The sequence below is a fragment of the Podarcis pityusensis genome (genome assembly GCF_964106645.2).
Source record: "Podarcis pityusensis genome assembly, chromosome: 4".
Classification (NCBI taxonomy): Eukaryota; Metazoa; Chordata; class Lepidosauria; order Squamata; family Lacertidae; genus Podarcis; species Podarcis pityusensis.
This window is the reverse complement of record NC_138027.1, coordinates 84009878-84026594: the sequence shown is the minus strand read 5'-3', so window position 1 is coordinate 84026594 and position 16717 is coordinate 84009878. Positions and strand designations below refer to the sequence as shown.

Genomic DNA, 16717 nt, shown 5'->3' with positions numbered 1-16717 from the left:
CCCATGACTCCTTGCCGGGGACCAGCGGGGAGAGGAAGGGTCCTCCGCTGCCTACGCCCTCCTTGCGCAGAAGGCTTCCGCGCAGGGAGAGTAGGAGGAGACTTGGCGTCAAAGAGCTTCTTTGCTGGAAGAAGTTTAAGAAACGCCCACTGACGGATTCTGCCAGCGATTGAGACAGTCACGGGCGAGTGGCTGCCCGGAGAGGAAAGGTTCACTCAGGCAACCCAGCCAGAGGTTGGGACAAGCTTACGCACGAGCAACCCCTAGAACCATTACAGATATTCAGACATAAGCCTGCTTAACTGGGTCAGGGTGACAGTGTACATATCTTGTTCATGGTTTATTTGATCTTTTCGGCATCTCTATATCATTTATATCTCAATAGCTTAGAAAGTGTAGCAAGTTTCACTTAAAATGAAACTTTCCTCTCTTCTTTCTTAATGCCAAATAAATGGCATTCATTTTCTACAGCATCACATTTTAGAAAGGACAAATGTGATGTTAAAACAAAAAAACTAGACAACCGTCTCCATTTAAGAGAAAACCAAACCTTCCATTTAAAGCATGCTTCATTCTAATGTTACTCCATGTAAATCTTTCCTATTATTAAAGTTCTCTGTATCGGAAAACACCAGTTTAAAGAAAATGCTAAGGCAGTATACAGTGATTTTAAGTTCAGCAAGTAGCAATCTTTCTTTCAGAGCAAGATATTTTTAGTTGAAAGGTACACTTTTCACCATTTATGTTAAAATGAATCTGAAACGCAGCTACCTAGCTGACAGAACCAACAGCTGTGAAAATGAGACCTGGAGGTTTATGCAAATGGAGGAATTTTGAATTAATTCATGTTGTGTGGCTGTGTGGTGGAGGCTTCAAGTTCCTTTTGATCCCCCCCCCCCCTTTTGAAGATTAGTTAGAGATTCTGATACTGGTAATCAACTAGAAATTATTTCCAAAATACAATATAAACCGACCAATGCTAAAATGCATTAGAGACCACTATTTTTGGTCCATCCATCAATCAGTGTTAACATCGTCCAGTATTAAGGTCTGAAATGGTAGCATTATACAGAGTTCTCCCATTCCACAACATTCAGTGCAATCTGTCTCATGCAATACAATCCTGCCTGATGTCATTACAGGTATCCCCCCATTTAGGCATGTTCACTTGAAGAGCCTCAGCAAAGCCTCACTGTGCTTCTGGCTCATGAGGAAACCCTCCCCAGAGCCCAAAGAAGACATTTTCTGGGCTCTGGGGAGGGTCTCCACAAGAGCCGGAGGGGCAGCGGGCCTTGCCCCATAAGTGCAGGTCTTCCCTCAAAAAGCATTTTGCTCAACTGTTGAAACTCTAGTTTCTCATCTGTACCAGCCAAGCCCTATGAAATAAATACAATTTCTCATGAGAGAAAGCAGCCAATTTAATTGCAAAAATTCAAGGTAATAAAATGTTCCATATTTTCTTTAGTTTGGACATGACTTTGCAAGTGACAAATCCAAGAAAAGGAAGGAAACACACTTGAAGAAGTTCATTTTAGAGGCTCACACTGACCTGAAAACAAATCTATCAGACCACATAAGAAGACAAAAATGGTCCAGAGAATGCTGTGTTTGGTAACCATAGTGACCATAAGCTTCTACTTATTTACTGTTTGTCAGGTAACCATGTGAAAGCATGCAATTTAGAGGCATTAGGAAATGAAGGTTGTCTGCCTTTTCTTCCCCTTTCTTTCAAAAACCCCACAATGTTCCTATAGCGCTTTTGCTTTTTTTTTTTAGTTCTAGGCTTTTGATTCAGCGACATTAATGGACATAGTAATCAATAGTTCCCATTTGGCTCAGCACAGTTGCTTTTCAGCATCTAGGGAAATGGCAGAAAGAAAGGTACCATGTCAACAAGCAACTGCCATTTTTTACTTTTGCTCTTGCTTAGTGCCAAGCAATACAGGACAGCAAGAGGGTATGCCAACAATTGGCTTGTGGATATTGGGACACTTCACGTATTCACTTTGTATGACATCTTAGCGCTGCACAGTATCAATCTATCATCACATCACACAATATGTGCAGAAGCTTCTATTAGCTGAGACAACTCTTAAGGAAGTTTCTGGCTTCGATTATATTGGCATGTCTGGTTTAAAAATTCCCCCTTTTTTGTGTTTGAAAAAGAACCCTTCACTTGAACTTATTTTAGTCAGAGTATCCAGAATTATAAAACAACGTATTTTGCCTCTCTCTTTCCATTCTACATTTTCTAGATTGGGAGCTAATGGGTTGTTTATCAGTGACATTTAGTTGGTTCAAAGGGCCTGACTAGAACATTTCCTGACATCACCTGCACCTCATTCTCTGTTCATCCCAGTACATTTTAACACTTTGGCTGGAAAATCCCATGTCACCACATTCAGTCGTTTTAAAAGAGCCCAAACTAAATAGCAGCGGATTTCGCCATCTTATTTAACCTCATGATCAGGCCAGTCCTTCTCACCGTAACTGTTATGCGTCTTGTTCACTTTAGCTATAGACTGGAGCATTAAGTTATGACAGCTTGTGAAAACATGGCCTGGATGTCTTGCAAAGAGTCTAGTCTACAGGTTCTGACATTTTCAACCCCCAAAGCCTATTTGGAAGGACTGAAAATGATTGAGGCCTAAGAGGCACAAAATGGCCGTGCAGGGCCAAAGATGGCGGCATAGTTTGTTCTAAACAGGTGGCAGTTACTAAGATTGCTTTCTATGGATGTCGTATTTCTTATTCTGATCGAAGGACACATTTCTCACCCTGAGTTACAGCTCTCCTTGTTTATTCTTCTGTGTTTACACAAAAAATGGAAGGAAAGCAATCTGGATCTTGCTACTGCTGTCCTTGTCTCTGAAGCTAAGTGCCTGGATGATCAGTGCCTGATGGGATATCACTGGGGAACTACTCTGAAAAATCTGGAGAAAGGGGCAGGGGAAAAAGTGGAAGAGATCTTACATTACAAATGAATGAGCACATAAATATGTAAGGTTTTTTCCCAACACCAGCATTGCACTAGTTGAACTGGTATCAGCTCACACTATGAGACTTCCCCTTCCTTTTACCCTGCTTGATGCCACCCTTTGAAATCTGCTCTTGAGTTTTGGAGGACCCTCTGAAGCAAATCTGGGGTGTGTGCAAGGGGCTGTAGAGGGATAAGGGAAGGAGTAGTTCTATTAAGGGAGTAAAGCCTGTTTGTGCAGCGCTGGACACAACCCAACGACTCACAGAGCAGTACTTCTAAAGCTATTTTTAGAGTTGTTTTGGGGTCCAGAAGGCAGCACAGGATTTAAAAACTAAATGAAGTAAATAATCAAAAGGCATTACACAGCCTTCGACAGTACATTCCACAAAGCAACAGAAACGCGCAACCCCCCCCCAACCAACACACAGGAACAACATGATCTTTACCCACACCTTCCAAACAGCTGGCGTTAACAAAGCTAGAATTAAAAGAAAAAGGCATTTGTAAGAAAGACGACAGAATCATAGCTGATTGCTTGCTTGCTTGATCGGTTGGTTGTTGTTTTACACTTACCCTTGGAAATGTTGTAAATCTGTCTAGTTCTTCCACAAAACAGAACATCTGCAAACTGATTGCTGACATTACAATTAATAAGCTGGCAGTAAATACAACTAAACTCCCAAGTTTTTTCCCGGGTCCAAAAATCTTATACACAAAGTCTTCCAGAGCAGGAGAAATCTTTATAAGTCGAACTACCCTGAGCACCTGCAAGAGGAAAGGAAATACGTTATTGATCTGACTGTAGGGTGTCAAATGGGTATAACACAGAAGGTTCTATTTCAAGTAGGCTTCTAGCATTAAGTACCATGTGTTGAATGGGAAAGTAACAAATGTCCTGGTCCATTGATTTCCTTCAGGTTTTCTATTGCTTCTTACAGCATATTGTTACAGCACGTTAATTTAAAAAGGGTTAGTGAGGCTCAAAAAGAGCGAAGTATTGAAATACAGGACCACAGATCAACTAACCATTGCTTTGATCTTGAAAAGCCATATGTCACTTCTTAAGTTCTATATATCAGTGTGCTGCAGGCATAGGCAAACTTGGCTCTCCAGATGTTTTTGGGACTACAACTCCCATCATCCCTAGCTAACAGGACCAGTGGTCAGGGATGATGGGAGTTGTAGTCCCAAAAACATCTGGAGGGCTGAGTTTGTCTATGCCAAGGGGAGGGTGTACAAGATTTCATGTGGTTTAGGCTCATATAATATTATCCTAAATGTCCCATCTTCACCCCAAAACACAATACTCTGGTTAATCATGGCTAGTGTAGTTACTTAAAAATAAAGATTTTTTTAAAAACGCACACACACAAAAAGATATATTTGAAAAACACTGCACCTTAAAACAAACAGAAGCATTGACGTGGTCAAAATGATCAATATTAGTCATTCCTTAAAATTTAAACTGAAACAAAACGGACAGTAAGCAACTTGTACAGAAGAGAATGATTATGTTACCGCACTGCGAGCACATCGGTTTTCTTTTTCTTTTTTTGCAAATGTATCTTCAGTTTAAATGCAAGTATTTATTTACAAAAATCAGCCTCACCTCCTCTGAAAAGCGGACGGTGCCTCAGGGTTTAAACATTTTGGCAATATTTCAGAAATAACTATTTCCAAGACATAGAACTATTGTGTCAAAGTTCTAGAGTGTCCTTGTTTGTTTAATTATATAACGTCCCCCGCCCACCAACAGTTGTTTGGCTTGGGACGGAAGTTTCCATCGGAGCAGCTCACTGAGACAGTAGCACAAAGGGTATATGCCAAGGTCCTGATCCAGTTCAACCCTCAACTAGAGCCAGGGCTTTCTCGGCTGCGGCTCCAATCTGGTGGAACGCTCTGTCACAAGAGACTAGGGCCCTGCGGGACCTGACATCTTTCCGCAGAGCCTGCAAGACAGAGCTGTTTCACCAGGCCTTTGGTCAGGGCGTAGCCTGACCCCCTCCTCTGGCAATCTGCACAGAATTTTGCTTAATGGTTGCCATCAATTTGATTTTAATTTGATTTTAATTAATTTTATAATGAATGTTTTTAGAATGTTGGATTATTTTAATTGTTGTTAGCCGCCCTGAGCCCAGCTTCGGCTGGGGAGGGTGGGATATAAATAAAATTTATTATTATTATTATTATCCTGATCCATGACAACTATTTAGAGTAAAGTGGGGTGGGGGGGGGGGAGAGGAGAGGAGAGAGGTACAGCTATCTTGGGGTCCCTTCCTTGGGGTCTCTTCCAACTCTATAATTCTATGAACTTTCAGGGACACATGCTTAGTTTTCCTTTTAGCACACCTTCTTCCTTTTTTTCATGCTTCCTCTCTCAGTCCAGGATATAAAATCCCAATTTTTACACCTACTGGTTACATCTTGCATGTTTACGAAGTGTTCCGGAAAACTAAAGAATCCTCTTGTTGCTGTTTTTGGGGGCCAGCAGAACAGAAGGAACATCACTGGAACATCACCCTGCAGTTATGCAGAGTTGAGATTCTAGGACAAATACATAGGAAGGTGTTTTGTTTGGCAGACAAATTAATGAGATGTTTAAGGATGATACGAAGAAAAATGGATTTGGAAATACCAAATCAAAATTTGAAATTCAAATATTGAATAGCAAATATAAAACATTGTCAAAAATGTATTAAATATTGCTGGAATGGCATCTGAAAGATGAAGAGGTAAAGTCAGTAATGATTCATTGGGCTAAAGATTTTGGTTATAATATAAAGTTAGAAGATTGGGAAAAATTATGGAAAGAAGGAATATAATTTACAGCGTGTAATGCCTTAAGAGAAAATGTGATAAAAATGATGTATGGATGGCATATTACACTGGTGAAGCCAAACTCTATAGGGTAGATAATAAATGCTGGAAATGTAAGGAAAAAGAAGGTACCTTTTATCGTATGTAGTGGGAATGTAAGAAAGTGAAATGCTTCTGGGATATGATATATAATGAAATTAAGAAAATGTTGAAATATACATATATTAAAAAACCAGAGGCTTTTCTACTGGGAATTGTAGGTACATACATTAACAGAAAAGATACTAAGCTTTTCCTATATGCAACAACCACAGCAAGAATTTTATTAGCACAGAAGTGGAAACAAAACGAATTACCGACAAAGGAAGAATGGCAATTGAAGTTAATGGAGTATGCAGAACTGGCCAAAATGATGGGAAGAATCCGAGAACAGCGGGACCCGAAGTTCATCAAGGACTGGACTAAATTTGTAAATTATTTGAAAGACAATTGTAGTCAATCAAATACGTTGGTAGGACTGCAAGAAACTTTGTAATGAAAGGTATAAAAATCACTGCCGAGAAGAATAAGAAAATATGATGCTTTGATGTTTTTGATTTGAAAGCAATGGTTAAGTAGTGAAAATGCAAAAATCTGAAATGAAAGATAGAAAATCATAAGGAAGGTTTGAAGGAAGTCATGGCCAAATAGTATAATATAAGAGGAGAGATTGTAATGGAAAGCATTATTATAAAATTAATAAAAATGATATGGCAAAAAAAGGAAGGTGCCTTGTTTGGAGCAAGACCATTGGTTGGTTTTGTCAACAGTGACTGCCAGCAGCTCTCCAGCATTTCATACAAGACATTTCCAGCCCTACCTTGAGATACCCAGGATTGAACCAGGAGCTTCTGCATGAAAAGCATTTGCTCTACCTATGGCCCTTCCTGGGACATATAAAGTAATCACACAGCAATAATTGCTTACAAATATTAAATGGAATAGGTGGAACATGGAGTGAAACTGCTCTTGCAGATCCTCCTTAGGTGTTAAAAAAGTTTTGTTTTCGTTTTAGATTTTGAGCAGTTTTCCATTTAACTGTTCTGGTACAGGTGCCCCTGCCCCCTCTTAAATTGCCTTAATTGACATTTAAGTAGTACATTAATCTTTCCAGGAACTATTCTGCTAGTCCATTTGTTTTCATTAAGAGAGAAAAGGGCAGGGCAATCTTCAAAGTTCTTTACTTCCACCCAGTCCCTACATTTACTCATGTGCATATGGCTCTGAACATCCGATGGAGGCATTTTGAGTCCTGTGCAGTTCAGTGAAGCTTGCATCATTAAGGTAGTGTGAGGATCGACTTACACTTTTTTCTTTTCTTTTTTAATTGGTGCATTGGCTGTCGGGGCTTTAAATCTTGAACATTTATACCTTGTTGGGGAAAAATGTACAGCAACACTGTTCACGATGCTAAAGATCATCCATGGAATGAATGATCGTTTCATTGCAGGATATGACTTTGTGATATTCACTGCAATTTTTAACTTCGTATTGTTTTGCCCTACCAATTCTCCAATGAACTCAGGACAGCACCTATTTTCCCTGTTCTCAAATTTTGTTGTTTCGTCGTTTAGTCATGTCCGATTCTTCGTGACCCCATGGACCAGAGCATGCCAGGCACTCCTGTCTTCCACTGCCTCCCGCAGTTTGGTCAGGCTCATGTTTGTAGCTTCGAGAACACTGTCCAACCATCTCGTCCTCTGTCGTCGTCCCCTTCTCCTTGTGCCCTCCATCTTCCCCAACATAGGGTCTTTTCCAGGGAGTCTTCTCTTCTCATGAGGTGGCCAAAGTATTGGAGCCTCAGCTTCAGGATCTGTCCTTCCAGTGAGCACTCAGGGCTGATTTCCTTAAGAATGGAGAGGTTTGATCTTCTTGCAGTCCATGGGACTCTCAAGAGTCTCCTCCAGCACCATAATTCAAAAGCATCAATTCTTCGGCGATCAGCTTTCATTATGGTCCAGCTCTCACTTCCATACATCACTGCTGGGAAAACCATAGCTTTAACTATACAGACCTTTGTTGGCAAGGTGATGTCTCTGCTTTTTAAGATGCTGTCTAGGTTTGTCTTTGCTTTTCTCCCAAGAAGCAGGCGTCTTTTAATTTATTGGCTGCTGTCACCATCTGCAGTGATCATGGAGCCCAAGAAAGTAAAATCTCTCACTGCCTCCATTTCTTCCCCTTCGATTTGCCAGGAGGTGATGGGACCAGTGGCCATGATCTTCGTTTTTTTGATGTTGAGCTTCAAACCCTATTTTGCGCTCTCCTCTTTCACCCTCATTAAAAGGTTCTTTAATTCCTCCTCACTTTCTGCCAACAATGTTGTGTCATCTGCATATCTGAGGTTGTTGATATTTCTTCCGGCAATCTTAATTCCGGCTAGGGATTCATCCAGCCCAGCCTTTCGCATGATGAATTCTGCATATAAGTTAAATAAGCAGGGAGACAATATACAGCCTGGTCGTACTCCTTTCCCAATTTTGAACCAATCAGTTGTTCCATATCAGCCAATAAGGTCTCCGTTTTCCAGAAATGCTTAAGAGGTATTTGTTCTGGACAGGATAGTCCATAGTAACCGATTTACAAAAGAATCTGCTTGGAAATGAATGAATGGTTGGGTGGAATGTCCTTTTAGCCCAATCTGGATCTTACTGTTATCCATCCAGAGCGATACTACTTCTGCATTTTCAGCCTGCAGGATTCCCCACCCCCATTTCTGGCAGTGTTCCCCTGACCCCCCAAAAGGCTGGGTCCAAATGCCACAGAATGCACAGCTAACCCAAACCTATCTTTCATTGCTGGGATGACTCAGCACTAGCCCATGCCAGCTTCCAACTTCAGATCACATTAATGCAGGACGCAATTCAAGCAAAGTAATCACCTTTAAATCCTTTTATTTCAGTGGGGAGAACTAAGCACATTTTGGCTGCATCGTGCCATGCAGGAATACATAAAACCCCCCAGTGTGGAGTAGGAATACTAGATTTCCCCCCTGCTTTTCCATTTTGTACACAAGAGCACACAAATTGTGTTGTAAAAAAAAAAAGATTACCTCTTTGCAGTTTGCAAGGTGAATGGCAGCCCTAGTTGTAAGCAAGAGTGACTGATGCATTGAAAATAAAGGAAAAGCTAATAAATATTGCAGTCTCTGGTGCGCAGCGTGGAAGCATAGGAAGGTGAAAAGTAGGTCTGGCAGATAAATCAGGGTGTGTTTAACATGGGAATTCCTTTCCCAACTACCTCTTTGCTGCTTGGCTGGGGATATTGTAGACCTGTCACCATAAATATTAGAATGTTGGAGGATTTGCCTAGCCACCGCAAGTATCTAGGTGAACATAATCTTTCGAGCCAGTTGATTTAGAGATGTGTTACATCACTCCCTAGGAATTTGATTGCTCATGGATACGGTGGATTTCTAACTGTCACACTGGCACAAATGGTAATGCATTTTGCAACCTCCCCTGTCATTTGCCGGTAGGAGACTTGGATTGCAGAAGGTGACCTAAATCTTTCAGTGTGGCAGATGCTCCTGATTCAGAAACATATGCATCTTTATCTTTACACAGTAAATTTAATGAAGAAGCTGGCTGTAAGAACAGTTTTGATAACAGGAGCATTCTTTATTTAATGATGTGCCAGGATCTCTGCGATGCTGACTGACTGAAGAATCATTCCTAAAGCACTTTCAGACAGGTGTCCTTTTTTGTGCTTCTTCCAAATATCAAATAAAAAGGTCACAGTTGTCTTGAAGGACTCGGAGCATGTCCGTGGTTAAAGGAAAAGCCAACAGTGCCTGGCTTAGAATTTACTACGAGGATTTGCCTAACCACTGGAGCATCTGGGGAGATTAGACACAGAGTACTAACTCCCTGATCTTTACTGCTGCAGGGGGTTACGATAGGAAAGGCCCCTGCTGTATTTAGCTGAGCAGGATGCTACCACCGGTGCAATCCCCATGCTGGATCCAGACACAGCTGTGTTTACCTGGTACCGGCAAAATATCTATCATCTATCTATCATCTATCTATCTATCTATCTATCTATCTATCTATCTATCTATCATCTATCTATCTATCTATCTATCTATCTATCTCTAATCCACAATGAAAGAAGTCCAGGAAAGAAGTCTCCCTTGAATGATCACTTGCATTCACCATAGGCAAAATGTAAGCAAACGACAATAACCTGGGCTGAAGAAATAAATGGCAAAGTGATGCTAAGAATCCATCTTTGTTTCCAAGTTAAATGCATTTATAATTAAGATGTATGTGTGTGTGTGTGTGTGTGTGTGTGTGTGTATACACACACACTTAATAAATGAGTCTGAAAGCTCACCGGGGCAACCTAAATATTTCACAGGCAAGGATATACCTATTTATTTTTAATCTTCATCCGTAGCTCAGTCGGTAGAGCATGAGACTCTTAATCTCAGGTTCATGGGTTGGAGCCCCACGTTGGGCAAAAGATTCCTACGTTGCAGGGGGGTGGACTAGATGATTCCCAAAATCCCTTCCAACTCTACAATTCTATAATTCTACAACAGTTTCCAGTAAAGGAACATTTGGGACACAATGCAAGGGGAATCTGGGTTGATGTTCTATTTGCTCAGGCCCCATTGAAACAGGAGCTCTGCAACAAAGATTTATTCAGGATTGTCATTCTTTGTTTTATGCTTGAGAAATCTAGCTTGCCACACAAGTAGTCTAGCCTGATGCTTCTGACTGCAGTCAGCTCCGGAAATTCCCATTTGTTGAAATAAAGAATCCTTATATGTTCCAAGGATGTTTTGATGCTAGCACATATTTTCTGGATGGATTTTGCAGATCATCACCAAGTGAATAGGGGAAAGCTGTTCAGATTTCCATAATTTCAGAATACATGGCTCTTTTCAGTTGACTGGACCCCGTTCACAGTTTTAAAAAGATTTATCTGCACTATTCATTATTTACCCTTTATGTATTATTAATCACTTGCCATTCATTTCAATTTGTTTATCAATAATGCATGAGGGCGAGTTGAGTTTTTTTCATTTTTAAAAAAGGAAATTCGCCGCCTCATTGGCTATGGTTGAAAACTGCAATTTTCTATCTCCAGAAATCATTGTTTTGGCTTAGCTCACTGAAACCATATTCTCTGAATGATATTTTTCTCATGCCAAGTGCCTGTCGAACCTGCAAAAGGGTTGCAGCTGCCTTAGCTGGCAAATGAACAAGCAAAAACAAAAAAATTGGTAGCAAGAGTTGATTGTGCAGTACTTGAGGACCGAAAGCTCCTCACCAAAGAATTGCCTTGTTAATTCATGTATGCCACAACAGCAGCAAGAATACTTATTGCAAAGTATTGGAAGACACAAGATCTACCCACTCTGGAAGAATGGCAGATGAAGGTGATGGACTATATGGAATTGGCGGAAATGACTGGCAGAATCCGAGACCAGGGAGAAGAGTCAGTGGAAGAAGATTGGAAGAAATTTAAAGATTATTTACAGAAATATTGCAAAATTAGCGAATGTTAGAATGATGTTGGATTGAAGTTAAGTGGTTTCTAGCTGTAATGGTATAAAAGAATATGAAAGAATTGGATTTTTAACAGGTAAAAATTTAATGCTATAATATATTAAGATTAAGGATCAGGATAAAATAAGGAGGGAAAGGAATTGCTGAACTAATAAATTGAACTGGAATACAAAAAAGGGAGGTATGAGGAGGTCCGAGAAACAAGCAAATGAAAGATAAGTGACAAAAAGATGGAATTGTTTTTAACTGTTTTTTATTTTGTATTTTTTTTCTTTTTTCTTTTTTCTTTTTCATTATGTAATATTGTGAAAATTTTAATAAATATTTATATATATAAAAAAAGAATTGCCTTGTTAATTCAAATAAACGAAGGGCTCCCTCCCTTGCTTGCCCATTTTCTGCCAGTTCATTCCCAGTTCCCAGTTCATTCTGTTTCCAAGCACCAACTCAACCACAAATCGTTTCCTCAGTTTTCTGCTTCTCAGGCCATTGCCCATGTCATCCCACATCCTTTGGTCACCTTTCTGCTGACTGGAATCCCTAGTCCATTTTTAATTTAAGTGCTGTGAAGTTTCTTCAGAGCCACTTCTTTGCTAGCTCCCTCTTGCCTCAGTTTCCTGCCTCCCCAGCTCTTTTCCTCAAGTCTCATTATCCGCCTATACTTCCTTCAGGTTCATCATTCTCAGCCATGCCCCAGTCCACTGCCTACTACTACATTGTCCTCCCTCAGTCTCCATGCTTTCCAGTTTAGCACAGGGCTGTGAAATGGTGCAAAATGTTAGGATCACCAACAATTGGTTTACGTAGAGCAAAAATGAGTCTGGTCATGCAACTCCCATGTTATATGCAATGCAGCTTAAAATTCTGAGCCGTTGTATACTAGCTCAGCTAATCAGTGTAAGAGATTTCACCTTCACAAGCACAATTCAATATAGATTCTCCTTTGCTCTGAGAATATATTCCAGGAACAATGTAGGGATCACACAGGCTCATAGGTTATGCTAAATAAGCTTTCACATTGCCAAAAGAAGTCAAATGTAGGGGCTTTCAGTGTCATATGCTGGCCTACTTTCTGCACAAAACCTTCAGTCCAAACCTGAAGACTATACATATACAAAAGAGTTTCAGTTAGATTTTTTTATCTTCATGACCTTCAAATAAAAAAGTACTGGAGCACAATGCAGCCAAAATAGGTTTTTTTAAATATAAAAAAGTCCACTGACTTGAGTAGAAAATATTTTAATGCATGCTTAACTCTCCCATTTTAATCATTGGGATTTTAAAGTGACTGCCTTTGTAGTGTTATGTTCAATGTGCACCAACAATCTGAAGATGTATTTGATTTTCAGGCAGACAAGAGAGCTAGAACCTCTCCAAACTAGTTTGTGGGTGTGTTCTGTAACATGCCATCAGTGCAGTAGTGGTGGACTTATATTGGACTGTACAAACATCATTCCACTTTATGAGTTGTTCTGTGATGCTGCCCCAATTGCCATTTTGAGTAGTACACTTGCATTATAGTGCAACAGAAGTGGGGTTCCTTCCCTCCTCCACTCGAACATGAAAAGTTACAAGATTTCAGAAGAAAGCTCCAAGTCATGGGTAGGCAAACTAAGGCCCGGGGGCCGGATCCGGCCCAATCGCTTTCTAAATCCGGCCCACGGATGGTTCAGGAATCAGTGTGTTTTTACATGAGTAGAATGTGTCCTTTTATTTAAAATGCATCTCTGGGTTATTTATGGAGCATAGGAATTCATTCATTTCCCCCCCAAAATATAGTCCGGCCCCCCACAAGGTCTGAGGGACAGTGGATTGGCCCCCTGCTGAAAATGTTTGCTGACCCCTGCTCCAAGTCATGCATCTACTGTAATCAAAGCAGTATGTCCACTCCAAAACCTTTGCAGTACAAACAGTATTCAAAGCGGAAACACATATAATGGTTCTGAAACCATCATGAGCACAAATAATTTTGAATGCACAATAAAAATGACAGTTGGAGGGGCGCTTGTTTACAGGGCTTAGAACTGTGACAATGATATTCTCTGGAGCTTTGGAAAGCTCTTGTGGCACCCAATTGGATGTGAGTAATGTATGGCAGGGTTACCATTTTTCATAAAGTGAAAATCCAGTCACAAAAGTTGTTGAGCTTCTTTTGCAAAATCTCCAAAACAAATTAAGTTTTTATGCTTTTTTTTTTTACAAAATTTGCCAAAACAAACCACCCCAACACTTCTAATATGGGCTGCCATATGCCCAGGTTTTCCCGGATATTTTAACCAATTTTCAAAAGTTGCGCTGAGGCGCTGTTTTTGATCAACAAATCCCAGGTACGTCCGAGAAATTCCGGACGTATGGCAGCCCTAATGTATGGGCTACTGTTGAAAGCAAACAGATTTATATTTCCTCCACTTCTATCCTTCATAACATCTGGCCAGCTGAACTATCTGAGATGACAACATGGTGCTGCTGTGAGTTTCCCCAACCTCAACCCCATTCCCATTCCATGTCAGCCATTTGCAGTCCAAGGAAACTCAAAAAGCACTCGCATCCTGCCATACATTTAAGATCACTAGCACAGAGGGGCAGAAAGAGAGAGGAGACTCTTCTATCAACAGCAGCCACACACTACACATCCAATCTAATTTTACCTTTATAAAGTAGGTAAACTGGCTATTTTCCAATGAATCTGAAACATCAATGGAACTTACTCCTACCTAATCATATGTATGATTTCAAATCAGATCTTTCCCGTATAAACTGTACCTGAAAATATGTAAATTGTGAATGGTAGAGGTCTGGATAAATATGAAGAGTAGTTCCAATAACCAGCAGCAGCTCAAATTTGTGCAGAGATGAACTGATGTAGCCAGTAAATCCCAGGCACCAGATCTTCAGAAGAGCTTCCAGATCAAACAGGACCGTAAATGCAACCTGGGGGAACATATAAGAAGGGGGTGAAGTCTTCGGATCAGGCATTCAGAGATCTCCCAGAAACGCTTCTTCAATTCCCCTGGGGCAAGTTCAGAGCGATCAGATGGGTAAATCGTGTCCTCATCACGTGTTGCGGTGAGATCACTAAGATTGGCCTCACTTGTTTGTGTGGGTGGGATCATTGGATAGCCACAACAATCCGATTGGGTCCCTCGTTGCTGGGGCAATTCTGGCTAATGGGGTTGATAGAATTTGCAGCTGGGGGACCATGTTGCGTTGAGCTTCCTCTTAGCGCCTCGTGCATCGGATCCCCCACCCACCCTCCCTATATTTAGGGTCTTGCTATGACCTTGCTATGCCGTCGTGGGTCGTCGGCAGGGGCAAGGGCCCGGTAGGAATTTTCCCATTTGGCTGATTGGCTGGTGCCACTTGGGCTTCGCCTGCTGCATAGCAAATCGTCACAACTTTGTAAGGAGTGGTGGTTAGGCATTGGTTCAAGGTGTGGTGGAGGTGAGGTTGTCACACCTGCCCCTCCCAATGTGCGAAAGGGTATTCCGTTAAAGGAATCCAGGTGCTCACCAGGCTTTTGTCCGATCCGCTTCTAGGGGTTAGGGCCACACCAGAGTGGCTGGGAGCATTTTGGGGTGAAGTTGTGTCTGTGGTAAGACCAATGCTCCCCCAGTCTGTTTACCCTTCCTGACTTCTGCCGGTGTCCCATTGTCAGTGCTGCCCTGCCAGAGGTGTAGGTGCAGCTAGTCGAACCAATGCCTAAGCAAACCAACTCACATTCTGTAATCAATAAAGTTGTGGCAAAAATTATGCCAATAACCTTAAACTAATATTGGTGTCAACTGTGTCTTTCTTTGGGGGGGTCTTGAGGTCTTCTCTTCACATGCAAAGCATTTTAAAGAAAAGTTAGCTCCTTAGAAAGCTTTTGAAATATGTTTTTGCTTATTACAGCTACCGCTGTTGTGGGGTTTTGTTTAGTGTTTCATTTATACGGCCTTTGCTCTCATATCAAATCTTGTTATCCTGTCAATATTTAAAGTAAACAAAGGTGGTTTTTTTACACAGACCTTTATCTCAAGTAATTCGATTCATATTTCTGCCCAGTATCTGTCACGCTTCACGCAAAAATACAGGTATACATGGGTGATTTCACACATCAAGGTTTACACAAACTACTGAGGGTTTCTTTTGCAACTGCAGTGTGAGAATGTATGTATGAGAAACATACTGTGACACATCAGCAAGGGAACATCTAGGTGATTTCCTCCAACTAGATATAAGAGCCTGTTTACAATCACCACTTCATTTTTGTCATGGTTTTACTGATCTCTCTCCTCTACCTCTTCCCTCTTTGTCTTTTTAGTTTGTAAGCTGCTTTTGGATACAAAATTTGTATTTGAAAAGCAGGATAAAATATGACAAGCAAAACAATTTCTGCAAAGCAGTCACTTGACACATGAACGCTATGCATCAAAAATATATCCATGTAAAACAAAACCCAAAGAAACATGGAAATTTTTTCAACCCCCTCCTCCCACATAAGCCCTCCAAATGTTACCTATCATGGTGAAAGTGTGTTCTAGAACGATGACACTTTTCCCTGTTCCATTATGAGAATATTAACAATTACAGAGTTAAACCTATTTCAGTGTGTTCCAAAATTGTGTGGGCTGGATGATTTGCATTTTATATGCTTGTCAAAGGAGCTCAAAACCACTAAAGGTTTGCATAACATTTTGTTAAATTTAAAAACACCTGACTTTTTTTTTTACAAAAAGACTAGAGATAGGAGTATCATTATTTACAAGAGAAGACTCTGAATCCAAGTTGGCACCCCTGGTGAGTGTTTCAGTAGTTCTTGTTAGCCATGTAATAAAGGAGACCTTGACACAGCAGAGAGTGGTGAAGTGGTAACTCGAACAATTGCAGTTCAGCATGCTGTCACCTCTTTTTGTGCCAGAATAGCTATGCCTCTCAGGAACTATAAAAGGTGGGGATGGGATTGTGGAAGCGGAGTGTGTGGGATGTCACCCAGAAGCACATTTTCCACCCAGCCTACAAGAACGCCCTAGGAGACAATCACCCTATGCACTCCAAATTGTTCATGTTTGAGCAGGGTAGTGTTTGATGTGCCATTTTCTTTTTCTGTTTGAAAAATGGCAGTGCGTAAGACTCTGTACTGTAACATATATATTATTATCGCTACCGCTCTTTTTAATGCTGTGTCCCACAAAGCAAACTGGGAGTTACTGAAACAAAGCAGCGGCCTCTGTATTGTCTGGGAGCTTGCTAGGAATGCAGTTATGCAAAGTGCACTGAAACGGGCAATTAAGAAAACAAAACAAAACATGGTCTGACAAAGGCGTATAGTCAGGACCTATGGAATACCAAGGGTGTCAACAGGTGCGTTTGTGTGAATGAGAGGGAA

General features: G+C 40.9%; 1 protein-coding gene across 8 annotated transcripts in view; it reads right to left on the bottom strand.

Moving 5' to 3' along the window:
* NALCN (sodium leak channel, non-selective) overlaps positions 1–16717 on the bottom strand; it is a 196423-nt gene that overhangs the window by 78298 nt on the left and 101408 nt on the right. For all 8 annotated transcript variants that reach the window (XM_081002886.1, XM_081002888.1, XM_081002887.1 and 5 more), the window contains 2 exons: positions 14113–14280; positions 3554–3745 (listed from right to left, as the gene is read on the bottom strand). In XM_081002886.1, coding sequence (XP_080859012.1) covers positions 3554–3745; positions 14113–14280 — 360 coding nt within the window. The remainder of the gene's footprint in view (positions 1–3553; positions 3746–14112; positions 14281–16717) is intronic.